The 15,294-nt window shown below is 45.9% G+C and overlaps 1 protein-coding gene across 3 annotated transcripts in view; it reads left to right on the top strand.

Annotated features, from left to right (window-relative positions):
• The window catches only part of GUCY1A2 (guanylate cyclase 1 soluble subunit alpha 2), a 237,455-nt gene that overhangs the window by 175,234 nt on the left and 46,927 nt on the right, over positions 1-15,294 (top strand). For all 3 annotated transcript variants that reach the window (XR_008319186.1, XM_053307939.1, XM_053307940.1), the window contains exon 7: positions 424-578. Coding sequence is in view for 2 of the 3 variants with exons in the window: in XM_053307939.1 (XP_053163914.1) it covers positions 424-578 (155 nt within the window). In the remaining variant the exon portion in view is untranslated. The remainder of the gene's footprint in view (positions 1-423; positions 579-15,294) is intronic.

Here is a 15,294-nt window from a genome sequence, read left to right as displayed (position 1 = left end):
TTGACATAAGCCCTCTTCAGACATTCGTGAGCATCGCTGCGCTCATGCTTACAGGTCCCAAAGTGGGGAGGAAGTCGCACCATGATCTGTCACTCACTCCCTCCAGCCAACCACTCATGGGTTACAGCTACATTTGTCTGAAGGAGGAAGCACTGTAATCATGATGGCTGACACTTCCATGAGGAGCAGCACAGCTGCTCATCACAGTTATGGTTTTTCGCCCTTCAGACAAATGGAACCATAGCCATGAGCAGCTGGCTGGAGGCTGTGAGAGACAGCTCTGGGGCGGGACTTCCTCCTCACTTTCTGAGCTGTAACTGAGAGCACAGCAGCACACATCTGAAAAGGGCTATAATTATACATTCATCAATAACAGAAAATGTGTATTAATATAACCAATTGTTTCCTTCTGTATCTTACCAGATGAGGATAGGGATTCACTCGGGATCTGTTCTGGCTGGAGTTGTTGGTGTAAGAATGCCCAGATATTGTCTCTTTGGCAACAACGTCACCCTCGCAAGCAAGTTTGAGTCAGGAAGCCATCCACGTCGCGTCAATGTCAGCCCGACAACGTACCAGTAAGTGCTCAACAGTCTGTCTTTGCACACTGCTTGGATTACAGATATTTTTCTTATTAATGAAAAATGCATATTTGTATTTTTAAAATATATTAAAATGATAAAACTGTGTAAAGATCACAAAAGGAAATGATATAATCCTAAAATACAAAGGTTTGCTTGTATCTTAGAGAAGGCTGTCTCAAGAAAAGTAGTTTGAAATTTTGATAGATGAAAAGTACAGGTCAGTCCCGTTATCTGTGAGGGTTCCGTTCCACGGGGGAACTGCAGATACGTATCAGAACCATGGATAGCAGTGCAGTGCAGCAATGGGAATGAAGCGTTGGGTTCCTGGAGGCTGGGGGAAAGGGCAAAAATGGGAGGAAATCATTAAAGAAAGTGCCCTACCATGCTCCTCGGATCTCCAGCCTTCCAGGAATGCGCCCCCACCCCATCCCAAATTTGTGATTTGTCTGTGAAAACTTGCAGTGGGAAATGGTGTTGTTGTTGTTTTTAAATGGGCCACAAAATAGCTCCTGCTCCCAAAGTAACAGCTGGAAATGACTTCAGAGGTCATTTCCGGCCACCCTGACACCATGGATACGTGTGACTTAACTTTGTGTTCCACATATGCCATGGTTGGGTGCCTATTTTGGTACCGTGGCTATGCAGAACCATGAATAGTGGTTCTGAGTATAGTGAGGTCCACCTGCATGCATATTTTACAAGTGACAGAAAAACATATGCAAGTGGTCCTCATTATCCATGGTCTTGCAGATGGCAGTTTTGCGTTTCCGCAGTTGGGTCCCAGTTTCGTTTTTTGCAGTTTAAAAATAGGCAATATTTGCCTATCTGCTGTTCCTTGGTGGCCAGAAATGACTTCCAGTGTCATTTACAGCCATCCTTTTGCAACAGAGGCATTTTGTGGCTCTTTTTTAACCGCCCCCCCCCCCCCCGAGACATTTTGCAATATTTTTTTTTTGAGAATGTGTGGATTTGGGGCCGGGGGGGGCAACTTACTGGAACTGAACCCCTGGATTCCCGTAGGGATAAGGTTTCATTTTTCGCAGTTTCTGTATTTGTACCTGTAGGCAAGAACAGAACACACACACACACATACACACACACACATAACAAGGACCACCTATATTTCATTATCAACAAAACTAATAAATGGGTACTATCTAATGTGAAAAGCTTTGGGTTTGTCCAATGTTTTAGTGAGCATAGTTTCATGGATGAGCTTTCCACAGCGGTCCGATGTCATATATGTGAGTATGGGGCTGAAATTGAAGGGGTTCTTATCTTCAGTGCTGAGTGAGTATTGAACTTGCTGCATGCATTGATCAAAGAAATTATTAAGCCATTATCAAGAAAGTGCTGTAATGAGTCCTGAAAAAGTACTGCCTCAGGGACCTAGTCTATAGGTGGATTAGTCATTTTCTCTTTCTGAGATGATGAGGTTTTAAATAGAACATTTGTTCTTCTAATAAAATTCTTGAGACTTTGAGCAGTTCAGCATTCCTCCGGAAAAAAGGGGGTGAAAGCAAACCCACATTGGAGCTGTGCAGAGTAATTCCTTGTATCTGTGTGTGCTGCAGAGGTTTCTTCCACTGGTTCTATTCGAAGATGAGGTCATTTGATTATATCATCTTGAAATGATGCTGATTGATATTACAGGAAGCCCTCAATTATTGTGGGAATTGCGTTCCACAATACCATCAAGAATGCCAAAACCACAATAGTTGAAACTTTCTGCCTATGAGAATGATTGGATTGGGTTCTTCAATACATTAAGAAACAAAAATTACTAAAAAAGATCAAAAAAAGAGCAGCGGCGGTGGGAATAACCAGAAATAAGAAGAGTACAGGCAAACCTCATTACTCGTGCAGGTTCCATTCCTTGCTTACTACTGCGAGCAACAACACCACAAGTAATGAAGTATTGTGCCTATGGAAAATGGGGGGGGTTTACGTTCCAGAGTGGGGGAAAGGTCAAAATACAGCCCCCCCCCAAAAGTGGAAAAAACCTGAAAGTATTTAGTCTGCATGTGTCCAGGAATGGCTCCTCCCCTCAAAACCCCCACGAAAAATCGTGGGGGGGGGAATCTTTATTTTAAATTACCTCCACAGAAATTACCTCCACAGTCATTGTCAGTCTTCTAGGATCCATGGGCTTTAATCCTTGCGTAACTGTATAGAGGTCGGGTGTCCTTTTGCCATCCACGAATAAGAAATGAGAATAGTGGTTCTGTGTATGAGGTTTCCCTGTACAGTACTGCACCTTGGTCAATATAGCTCATCTCCCCAACCCCCCAACCCCCGCCAAATTCCGCAAAAACAGTTCCAAACACAGCACCCCACTGCCTCCAGAAGTGCCTCCAAGCTGGAAATACTACTGGAAATGCCACCGATCGTGTGAAAATGTGTGCACAGGATCAGCAAATGGCCGAAATTCACCCCGCAATAATTAAAACCGAGTGTACTGTATATAGCTGGCCTACAAATAGCTGATAATCAAGGGCCTCCTGTATAGTGGCTGAACATGTGAGCTGCAAAGTGGCTGGTTCAAATCTCACCTCAGTCATGAATTCACCAGGTTGCCTTAGGCTTGGCCTTAGACCTTCCGTCTGTAATACAGCAAAGTCCTACATACCCAAGACGTTGTAAGGAGTATAGAGATAACGTAGGTGAAATACTTGAACACCTAATTCAAGCTGTATAAATTCTTAGTAGTGTTATTATTACCCTGGGACTTAGGGATGTACTTCCTAACAAAATTAGAGCCTCCCCTTCCCTGGATGTTTTTAAGAAGGACCTGAAAACACATCTGTTTACTCAGGCTTTTATTTATAGTTTTAAACTTTTAAGTTTTTAGCGTTTTTATCTGGTTTTTTAAAAAATATGTTAATGTTTTGATTGTGTTTTTAGATTATGAACTGCCCAGGGGCTTACGTATGGGGCAGTATAAAATGTGTTAAATAAATAAATAAAAATCATTCAAAAGGCGATGGCTCTATTGGTTGCCAATTTGCTTCCAGACCAGATTCAAAGGGCTGGTATTTACATAAAAATATGAGAAGACCCTTGCTGGATTAAGCTCAAGGCCTATCTAGTCCAGCATTCTTTATCCTATAGTGGCCCACCAGATGCTTTGGTCTGTATTGGCACAGATCCTGTTGGAAGGGACCAGAGAAAGGACTTTTTCAGTAGACTGCCCCACCTTTGGATTGCCCTCCTAGAGGGGCTTCATCTATCTCCTGCATTGGTTAGTTTTAAATAGAACTTGAAAACCCTCCTTTTTAAGGATTTTTTTAATAAAAAAAACCAAGCAGTAGCCAGGTCACTAATTTGAATTAATTTTAATCCTGACTGCTATTTTATCCTGTCCAACCGCTGTCTTAATTCTGCTGTCTTCTACAGTATTTTAAGAGTGTAGCATTGTTTTTTTATTGTAAGCCACCATTTATTCTTTTAAAGTGGACTTTGTGTTTTTTGGTAAGCCCCTCAGTGTGCTGGAGGGGTGGGATAAAAATATTTTAAACAAACACACAAATAGTGCATGGATCACACATTTGTCAAACTTGGTTTTAGGACTCCAGGATATTTTAGACACCAAGGATGAGAGCCAGTGAGGTGTCATAATTAGACTAGGTCTATGGTTCAAATCCCTGCTTGGCCCTGATCCAGTCACCATCCCTCAACCTGGCCTAATCAAAGTACCATATATGCCACCCTGACCTCCTTGGAGGAAAGGCAGGATAATAACTAACTAGCCAACCCGCACAGAGCATCTGTGCGCTCTTTGGGACCGGCTGTTCCCCCCTCCCTCCTGCCCCACTCTCCCTCCCCATCCCTCCCTTCTGCCCCACACTCTTGCCCCTCTTCCCCTCCCTCCCACCCCTCTCTCTTGCCCCCTCCCTCCCTTCCCTCTCACCCTCCTGCCCCAGTCTCTCCTGCCCTCCCTCCCCTCCCCCTGCTCCTCTCTCCTGCCCTCCTGCTTGCCCCACTCTCTTGCCTTCCCTCCCCCTCCCCCTGCTCCTCTCTCCTGCCCTCCCCCTCTCCCCCTCGCCCCACTCTCTCTTGCCCTCCCTCCTGCCCCACTCTCTCACCCTCCCACTCCCCCTGCTCCACGCTCTCTTGCCCTCTCCCCTGCTCTCTTGCCCTCCTTCCCACTCCCCCCGCTCTCTTGCCCTCTCCCCTGCTCTCTTGCCCTCCTTCCCACTCCCCCCGCTCTCTTGCCCTCCCCCTGCCCCCGCTCTCTTGCCCTGCCCTCCCCCACGCTCTCTTGCCCTCCCCCTCCCCCCTGCCCCATGCTCTCTTTCCCTCCCCCTCCCTCTTGCCCTCCCCCACTCTCTCCTCCCCATTTTACTCTCCTTACTGGGCGGTGGGCAGCCAAAAAGGGCGCTGCCACCGTCACTCCTCCTCCTGGGCGGCGAACAGAGAAGTCCTGCCGCCCGGATCCCTCCCACCCCAGCATCCCACGGGCGCCTGGCATCGGCGGCCGGTCCCACTGCCTCCTGGCCGAGAGCTGCCTCCGCGGCCCACCAGGCCCACTGCCGCCGCTTGCCAGCCTCTGCGGTCAGCCTCTTCGCAGCTGGCTACCTCTCCCCCCACCCCTAACTTCTGCCCCAGTCTCCAGGCGGGGACAAGCCCAGGCTGTCAGGCCAAGTGCCGCCTCTGCGGCCGGGCCCGCCGCCTCGCCTCTGTGGCCGGGCCGGACCCGCCACCACCGTTGCCGCGGCCTGGCCCACCGCCGGCCAATTCTCCTGGGTGTGCCAGCCAATCAGGCGCCTCCGCCGGCCAGCCAATCAGGCTGGGTGCCTAGACGCACATTCGAAGGCACACCCAGGAGAAATAAATATATAGATGGATGGGGTGAAAAGTGAAGTCCAAAGATGTACCTGTGCAGTGCTTCACACAATTTTGGTCTGATGCTTTCGTGCTGAATTTGAACTGTTGAAAATTTGCAAAATCGCAACAACCAGTTGTTTCTCCTTAACTTGGTAACACTATCTAAACTTCTTGGTCGCACTTGGCATTTGCCTGGCTAGTAACTTTTGCTGTGTCTGCCTAGCTGCTAGGCCTGGCTTTGGAAATGTGACGACTTTTGCCCTCACCGGCCTGCCCATCTCGTTCCTGGATTCCCTACAGGCCCTAGTCCCATTCCTCCTGCTCCCCATCCTGGCAGATCTCTAGGCTTCCTGTAGCCCAGCATGAAGCAAGTTGGCCATTGTTGAGCCTCCTGTCCTATTCTTACACTTATCCTCTCACTCGCTCACCTTTTTGCCTTTTTAGCTTTGGGGCACTGGTTGTGGACTTCTTTTTAGATTGTGAGCCCTTTTGGGACAGGAAGCTTCCTTCCTCCTTTCCTCTTACTTTTTCGTTATTTCTGTAAACCGCTTTGAGAACTTTTGTTGAAAAGCGGTATATAAATATTTGTAGTGTAGTGTGTATGTGTGCACGGGCATGCACTTGGGTGTGTTGGACTATATCTCTCTCCCACTCACCTCTTTGAGGAATGATTGGCATCTTTCTCCCCCATTTTTCTGCACTCATTGAGATCATCAGGAGGGTTCCGTCTTCCAGTACCACCAGTTCGTCTGGTGGTGATCTGGGATAGGGCCTTCGCTGTTGTTGCCCATAGGTTGTGGAATGCACTCCCCCCAGATATGAGGGGATTATCTTCCTAGGGTCACCTTAAGTGGCGCAGTGGGGAAATGCTTGACTAACAAGCAGAAGGTTGTCGGTTCAAATCCCCGCTGGTACTATATCGGGCAGCAGCGATATAGGAAGATGCTGAAAGGCATCATCTCATACTGCGTGGGAGAAGGCAGTGGAAAACCCCTCCTGTATTCTACCAAAAAAGAAAACCACAGGGCTCTGTGGGCGCCAGGAGTCGAAATTGACTTGTCAGCACTCTTTACCTTTATCTTCCTAGGAGGCCTTCAGAAGAGCTATAAGACCTTGTTGGCGGGTGGGGAGGGGGGGCTGGCTTTTAATGATATTTAGTTTTAATTGCAATTTTAATCTGTTTTTAATTGGTTTCTGGTTTTAATTGTTATGTATTTCTGATTTTAGTGTAAACTTCCCTGAGCCATTTTAAGGAGGGTGTATATAAATCAAATCAAATAAATAGTAATAATTTGGGAGCAAGCAGAATATAATTAGTCCTGTTGGCCAAAGACCTAAACCCTGTTCAAATATGATGTTGTACAAGTATGCAGGTGTCTGTATACTCATACATGTTTTTGTGTGACTGACTGTACCTGCATTCATTTAAAAAATGAACCTGATTACAGGCCCCTCAATTGCATGATACAGATGATGGGCTCAGCATAATACGTGAATGATTGTGCCTATATACAGTAGGGAAGTGCACTCCCAGGAGGGTGGGGTGGTTGCTTTAAGGGACAGGGAAAGTGCTGCCTACCTGTCAACCCCCACCCCACCGCTTTCCCTCTGTTGGTGCTCTCCAAAACAGTGGATGCACTGGGCTGCAGCGTTCCTTCTTGTGCCTCGATCAGCATCACCACACTCATGGCCGACATTCACGGCACAGATATGCAGGCACATCGGCCATGAATGTGGTGATGCTGATTGGAGCACAAGCAGGAATGCTGCAGCCCATTGTGCCCACTGTTTTGGAGAGCACTGGTGGGGGGAAAGCGGCCGGGCAGTGGCTGACAGGTAGGCAGCACCTTTTCTGTCCCTTAAAGCAACACCCCCGCCCTTCGAACTGGTTTGAACACCAGCTGCTTGAACTTGTTCAGTACTCCAGGAAGGGACCACTGAACTGCTTCCTGTGCACATCCCTAGTGTACTGATCTGTGTTTGTGCACACTGTGCTGTTGTAAATCTGTCAGGCTAGCCAGACGGAGCATAAAACAGACAGAGGCAGAAGTATAATAACAAAGTCTTACATGAAGAAACGATCCAAACCAGGTTCATTCCGAGTCAAATCCAATCAATCCAACAGAGTCCAAATCAAAGTCCATGGGCTAGGTCAACACAGTCCAGGGTCCAAACACGGTCAAGGCAATACACAAACACAGCCGATTAGCTCACCGGAAATTGATGTTGCTATCAGCAGCATAGCTGTGGTGAAGTCGTCTAAAATAGGCTGACCCCTGGTGCTGTTAATCAAGAGTTCCTGAGACAGCAGCTTTGCCTGTTGTTCTATGCATGCGGTTCCTTAACTCTTGCTGTCTCTTGGACTGACACCCGGTCACTCCTCCTCCACAAGATCTGCCTTACCCGGCTCGAACCCATTTTCAACTCACCGTGTGTTGGACCCACTCTCCTTTACAACTTCTGGTCCTTGCCCTCCCTCCTCTGCTGTAACCTCCATCCCCTCCTTGGAGTCTCCAGCATGCCCATGACATGTGCACTCATTGTACAAGTGTTGCACATAATGTGTGAATAGGATTCTTGTCTACACTTTTCCACCCCAAAAGTGAACTTACACAATTCTGACAACTCATAGAGTTGCACATCCTCCAGAATTGGCCTGGAGTCTCAAGGAATCAGCACCAATCTCTAGGTGACTCATGAAAGCAATAATAGAGATTTCAATGACTTGATATTGTGAAAAATATTGGGGGGGTGGCTGGGATCTTCAGTAATAGGTTCGGTTGACAGCCCTACAAACACTCTTATCACAAGCAGGGAGCAGGTATACTATGGAAAGTTGCAGTTACGTAAAGGAGAGGATAGAGATGATTATATCAAGATGAATTATTTAAGGAAAGTCCTGGTATTTTGACTGGGCTATACAGATTTCTGCTTTGGGATTAGCCTTATTCACTCACTTCTTGGTGTGAAGATTGGAATCTTTCCCTCCTTTTTCTTTGATTAATTTGGGTGCTCTGGCTTCAGCATTGTTCTCATGCCAGTATGCTTTTTTCTTTTAAACAGCACCAAGCGCCCCTGTATTTATACCTCCCTTTAAGTCTCCCTGTAAAGTGTATGTAATTTTCTTCGCCCGAAGCACCTGATATGCTAGAATAGAAAACAACTAGAGACTGAAGCATGTGTTGTTTTTTTTGAAGTAATTAAAAGCTAGTGAAAGAAATGAAGCCTACTTGCTCCAGATGAAAATCATGCAACTGGAGAGAAAGCACAGTTGCTTGAACAAGAGGCAGGCATGTTGAGCAGCATTTTGATGGTGGAATAAGCAGAGATGGATCATGATGGATGAAGAACAGCAGACCAGAGAGACTGGGGAATACAAAGTAGTTTTGGACCCAGCTGCTGGGGAAATAGATCCTGTCTCCACATATGCTGTTGTCAAAAAGGTTCTGCAGAATCAGCTGAAACGCCGAAATTTGGTCTTTTATTTATTCATTCATTCATTCATTCATTCATTTATATTTCACTACCCAAAACTATTGTCGCTAATATTTGAAATGCAGTTGTCAGGGTCTGATTTCCCCACTGCAGTTCCAGTGCAAGCTGTATTCTTTTGTCTTTAATTGTTGCCTTGACAGGCAAACTCCCTACTCAAATAGGTATTCTGTAGCAGGGCCCCAGAAATGAGAATCCGATTCCTGCTATTGGAATGGGAGCTACAATATGAAATAGTTATTTAATCTAGAGCTGTACCCAGTTAAAGAAATCTTAAGCAATTAATCGTATGAGTTGATGCTGGTTAATTAATCCATTACATTTGCATATGTATAAAATAATTGTTCTGAAGAAATAAGCATTTATTTGTTTTTAGATGATGCCTCTAAATGTTCCATCAGCTATCTTCGTTCCTCCTGGGTGCTTTGCCAGTGCTGATGGTGTTTTCTGCTGCTTTATGAGATCTTTCTGTGCTGCTTCTTTATGGGATTGTTCTTTTAGATCATGACTGACATCCAGACTGTGGTGCACTAGTGCAAACATGCTGCATTCGCTAGTTCCGCTAAGTCAGGAGCTTGTGTTCCAGACTTGTGTTGCACTAGTCCAACAGGGCATGCCTCCTGCTGTGAAATCCCCAAGCCTTGCTTTTCCCCCAGATGATTGTTGATTACTCAGTGGAAGCACAGAACACGCTCCCACATGATGAGCCCTGCTCTGTGCAGGGCAGATTGATCTGACGCCGGGACTCGTCCTGGCCTCTGTGAATCCCACAATGCACTGTGTGACACGTGCATTGCTCGGGGGATTCCTCCAGGAGACGGGCACTCTAGGCTGTGTCCACTGGGGCTAAATATAGCCCCAGCAAACACACAAGCAGTTAGCTTGGGTTAAGCGAGTGCTCTCTCCTTAAACCTTGGCTAACAGCCAGGTTTGAAATTGGGGCTAGGTGGCACTACCCCGCCGGGATTGGCCCTGATCCCAGTAGTAGTTCTGGGTTAGGCTGCATGTGAGAACAGCCTCAACGGGTCTATCTAAAACAGTATTGTCTGCACTGACATGCAGCAGCTCTCCAGGATTTCAGCTGGGTCTTTCTCACCTCTGCCTGACAATGTCAAGGATTTGAACTTGGGACCTTCTGGATACAAAGCAGATGATCTTCCACTGAGCTACGGCCTCATCACCCAAAATTTTAATCAATGAGTTTTAAATTGATTGATCTCACACATTTTGTAGCCCTAGTAGACATATGTGAAGAGATTAGGCTGCCTTAAACCAGGACAGATCCTTGCTCCATTTATGCACATCCTCTATCCCTGGACTGGTGGTAGAAGCTCTCCAGTTTCTTATGCAGAATTCTTCCAACCCAGCTATCTCATGCCCTTTGGCTGGAGATACCAGGGATTGAACCACTGACCTTGTGCATGCAGTTTGTGTTCTGCCCCTGAGCTATGCACCCTCCTTTTTTCATTCTCATGGTACAGCCCTTTGCCTACCTCCTGTGGTAGGATAAGATCCTCATGAACTGCCGACAGAACTGCCAGCCAGCCAAGTCCCCAGCTACCTCGCATGTTCAGTATTTCTGTCTAAAATCCATTAATTGCATGGGATGTGCCATGTGACAGTTCTGATCACAGCACCAGTGCTGCAAGAAAGCAGCCTAACAGGACTTCCCAACTAACTTCACTTAGTAGGGAGGCACAATTTTTGACACCCTCCTCTTCCCAACCTCATACGTCCCTGAGGTTGTGAAGCCCTCAGGGACATATATTTGGGTGGCTTCATCTCCTTGTTGCGAATTTCCCAGTGGCATCTGGTGAGCCATTGTGGGATGCTGGACTAAATTGCCCCTTCCCTGTTGCATCAGTGTGGTTAGTCTGGAAGTGCTATTAGCCTGCTCCTTTCACTGCACTGGTGCTTCCCTGCTCTGAATGTCAGCCTGCTAGGTATTGTTTCTACAACTGGGCTGCTCCTGTTGGATCAAAGAACTATGTCAATGTTGGTTTTGCAGAAAATAAAATCCCTTGTTTATGGTAGAGCAAAGGAACCAGAACTCACCAATTGGGTACACCGGAGGACTTAATTTTGAAATGCCTCATCTTTGCTAATAAATGTATAGAACTATGGCTACCTTTGTAAACAACCAATTCCTGAAGAAACACACAATGCAAGCAACTATTTTTCTAAACACCCAGCCAGCGAGCTGTGAAATTTGAGTAATTGCTTATTTTAGAGATAATTTCTCTGGTTTTTGAAACTGTATGAATAATGATTGTGTCCAATGAAAATTAAGGGCTCTGCATCCTACAGTACTCATGCTGAGGGGGTGGGGCAGGCAGTCAATCTGTAATTTCCATGATATTTTGAGGCGGGGAGGGGGGGAACGTCAATTACCAAATATTTTTCTCTTTGCTTGTTTGGGAATGAGCAAATGGTTTGCTTATTTGTGGATTTTTCACAAATAAAGTTGGGCTCTGCCTTCTTCAAGGTGATCAGAGTGGCATTTGAGCCTCACACAACCCCATGAAGTGCGTTAGAGCAGGGTTTCTTTACCTTGGGCCCCCAGATGTTGTTGGACTACAACTCCTATAATCCCCAGACATGGCCTTTGTGGCTGGAGATTCTGGGAGTTGTAGTCCAACGACATCTGGGGGCCCAAGGTTAACAGACCCTGGGTTAGAGGAAGGGCCAGACCGAACATAGCCACCCCATCCAGACACTGTCCTAGTGCAACCAACAAAGTTGGTTTCTGAAGAAACCACTTGGGATCATAATTCAAACTTGTAAGAAACTTATTTAACATAAGAAAAACTTAGCTGGGTTACGTCTCTGAATGGAGAGAGAGAGAGAGAGAGAGAAGCCTGTGTCTGCGTACATGACTAAAAACTGGTTTACAGAGAATCTTTTAACATATGCATCCTCCCACCTCCCTTCTAGGGATGTGCATGAACTTTTCAAGATGGTGGATGTGTAAATGTTTGAGGCGCAAGTGGGCTAACTTGTGAATTGCCTAACCAATTTGGACCAAATTTAGTCCAGTTGTGGAGATATTAAAAGGAAAGTCTGCAGACTAGCTTACCAGAACTACTTGTTTTAGAACTGTGAGCAATGCTGAAAAAAATCACATCGCTTTTCCGGGATTTTTCTACTCCTGTGAATCAGTCCAGCTGATGCTTTAAATGCATGGCTGTTTATTTCTAACCATCTCTACTATTCACATTATAAATTTTATGTTATACATATCCAGGGATGCTTTCTCAGACAATAAGTTGTCTTACAATGTATATCATAAGCACTCATCAGCTTTCACATGATAATCACATTTTTAAATGACCTTTGTTAGCTTTCCATGTCCACAGTTTGCCTGTGATGGAAATAAGAGTTTATAAATATAAATATAACATTTGCTGTTGCCTAGCAACAGTACTATATTTTGGACAGGCCTGCTCCAATTTACACCTGTCTGGAAAGAAAGACTAGATGTAAGACATTAGGATTTGAATCTATTCAGAATAAAAAGCCCATTTATCCACAAAACATCTGGCTGTCTTGCTCTGTTTTATGTCTGTCAAGGCTTGGTTCTCACCTTCTCTTTATCCAGTATAACAGCACTTCAATATATGTGTTCTAATATCTAGCAAAAGTCAGAATGGGTTTAAAAGTATTATGGCTGACATCCTGACTAAGGAAGCTGGTGCAGCGAGAGGCTCATAATAATAGTGCTTCCAGAGACGAAGCACTGATGCACCATTTTTGACAACCTCCCCTTCTCAGGGGGCCATCTGTGCCACACAAAAATACTGGGGCATAGCTAGGGGAGGGAGGGCCTGTGTTTGTCCATCTCCCCAGCAACTCATCGGAGTGAAGGAGATAATGAAGAAAATAGGGAGGGGTGGAGCTGGGGGGCCCTCAGGAGCTTGGAGGCTCAGGTTCTTTGAATCCATCCACTCAATTATAGCTACACCCCTGCAAAAATACATCCCTGAGGGTTGCACCACCCTCAGGGACATACTTTTGGGTGGTACAGAGGGCTTCCTTGGAAGGATGATGTCATCAAAAATCCACACACATCCCTGGTGCACCGATGGTATTAGTCGGGAAGCACTGCTATTCTGATCTGCTTGCTGCACTTGCACTTCCTTAGGATGTTGACCAATACATCCTGTATGTTATTGTGCATCAATAAGTGGAAATCAATTTCCTTCCTTTAGAATGGAACCAAGTCATAGGGAACATGAGACCACCATAGAAAATGAGAAATCGTTTCTTCCTCCCCACCTCACTGTATCTTATACCTTGCCCTGATGCCACTGCACTGATCCCTTCCAGGGACAGTCTGTAATGTGGAATGGGAACCACAGTGAGATGGAGAGTGGACTGAGCCATCTTCCCTCCTTTAATGAGGCCTGTGAGGAAAGAAAAAGAAAAATAAGCATAAAGAATTAGCTGATGTTTGCTTTTGTACTTTGGGAAAAAGAGGCCCGGTTCACACATCATACAGAACCTACTTGCAGTGTCTATAACCAACTTGTCCATGTATGTCTGAACCCATGTCAAGGCAGGAACCTGAGGTTCATATGGGGCATGAAACTGAGATGTGTAACCAAGATTTGAAGTTGGCTTGCCAATCCAAGTGCTGCTCACCCTGAGGTCCAAGCTGCATCTGAACTCATGCTCTTCAAGGACCTCTGGTTCGTTTCAGGTTTGCTGTTGGGACCAACAGCTGTGAAGTGGATGACATAGGGGAGGGTTACCCATTTAAGGGCTGCAGAAGGCAGGCTGGGATAGCATCCAGGGCCTTGCTGGGAGGCGTGGGCAGGTGTGTTTAACATCACATTTAGTTTGACCCTCTGCCCGCAGTGCTTTAACCTTCACTAATTTGAAAACTCAGAGCATTATCAACAGGGAAAAATATTTAAATGTAAATAACGAGGCACTTCACATGACACATGTGAAGCGCCCAATGGGGTTCTGTGGGGAGAGCGGGCTTAGCCCACTCTTCCCATGGACGAGCAGCCGCTCATAGCTGGGCGGCCAGATTGGCCACCCACATGACTGTTGGCTTGGCTCTGTCATGGAGCTGGCGGGGGCCGTGGGGATCGGTGGCTGCGTGGCCCTCGGAAGTTCCAGGGTGTCCTGTGAAAGTGCATGGGGCATCCTGGAGAGGCAAGTGCGTGGGGCATCCTGCTTGCAGCCTCCTGGTCATGGGTCTCCTCATGTGTCACCACACGCTGCGGCAACACATAAGCACAAAAACAAGGTTAATGGAGTGATCACTCGGGGGAGGGGGATTTAACTTGGCTAGCTACCGGGAGCCATGCAGCTCCCGTTGTAGCACACGATCGCCCAAAAGTGGGCTAGGCTCCCATAGTCCGCTTTTGGGCAATTGTGGGAATAGCCTCGACATATTCTTAGTTTTAGTGACGGCAAATGTGCAATTTCTTGCTACTTCTCAACACTGAAGAAGTTTGCCTTTATAGAGACTGTAGCAACAGTTCAGCTCAAATGATGTTGTAATCTGTCCTTTAGGCGCTTTCCAGGTTGGACACTACAACACTACATGCCCGTTACGTGTGCATCTGAACTACCCGTGTTTTGATATCACAGTCCCTGAGTTCTCAGTAAGGTGCTGTTCACATTTCCCATGCCTTCTTTCGGGTTTTATTGCTGCATCACAATCCTATAACATTGCATGTGCAGCACAAAAAATAACTGTATTTTCCCGTTGTAGAGTTTCGTGCAAGCTAGCAAAGACAGCTCCCCCTGCAGGTGGCTTTGCACAGCAAACAGCTTCAATCCTTTATTTACGTTTTCAATGAGATTATTTACTTTTTCAATGAGCCCAAGAAGAAGCATTTTACCCCTGTTGTAGCGGGAAATCTGGAAAGCACCTTAGAGTCACATAGCAACATAGGAATTGCCATAAAATATCTCAGGTCACACATTCCTCATAGACAGTATCCACTCTCAGGCAATACAGAATACCACATGGTCGAACAAACAAACAAAAACTCATAAGAATCCAGGACTAAGGAATGTCTTGTGGAGAAATTCAAACTTCCCCCCACCGAGTACTGGCAATTAGTGGCTAGCTATGATATCTGTATAGCCAGCCAGTAATTGCTCAATTGTATTACATTTTATATTCTACATTTATATATTATTCAGGGGCAGCAGTGCATAAATTGTTCAGTTGCATGAGAAATCTAATGAGAGATAAAATATATAAAACTACTTGAGCAATAATAATGAGTAGTTTATTATCATACAAATAACTTCTGGCTTAGCTGGCTTTTGCTTGCCATTTGGAATCTAACTTGTGATCTCAAATTATCAGCACAACAATAATGGACATAGCAATCTTTACTTGTAACAAAATGCAATCTTTTGGTCA

The sequence above is a fragment of the Hemicordylus capensis genome, chromosome 3 (assembly GCF_027244095.1).
Source record: "Hemicordylus capensis ecotype Gifberg chromosome 3, rHemCap1.1.pri, whole genome shotgun sequence".
In the NCBI taxonomy this organism is placed as follows: Eukaryota; Metazoa; Chordata; class Lepidosauria; order Squamata; family Cordylidae; genus Hemicordylus; species Hemicordylus capensis.
This window is presented reverse-complemented; position numbering and strand designations above follow the sequence as displayed.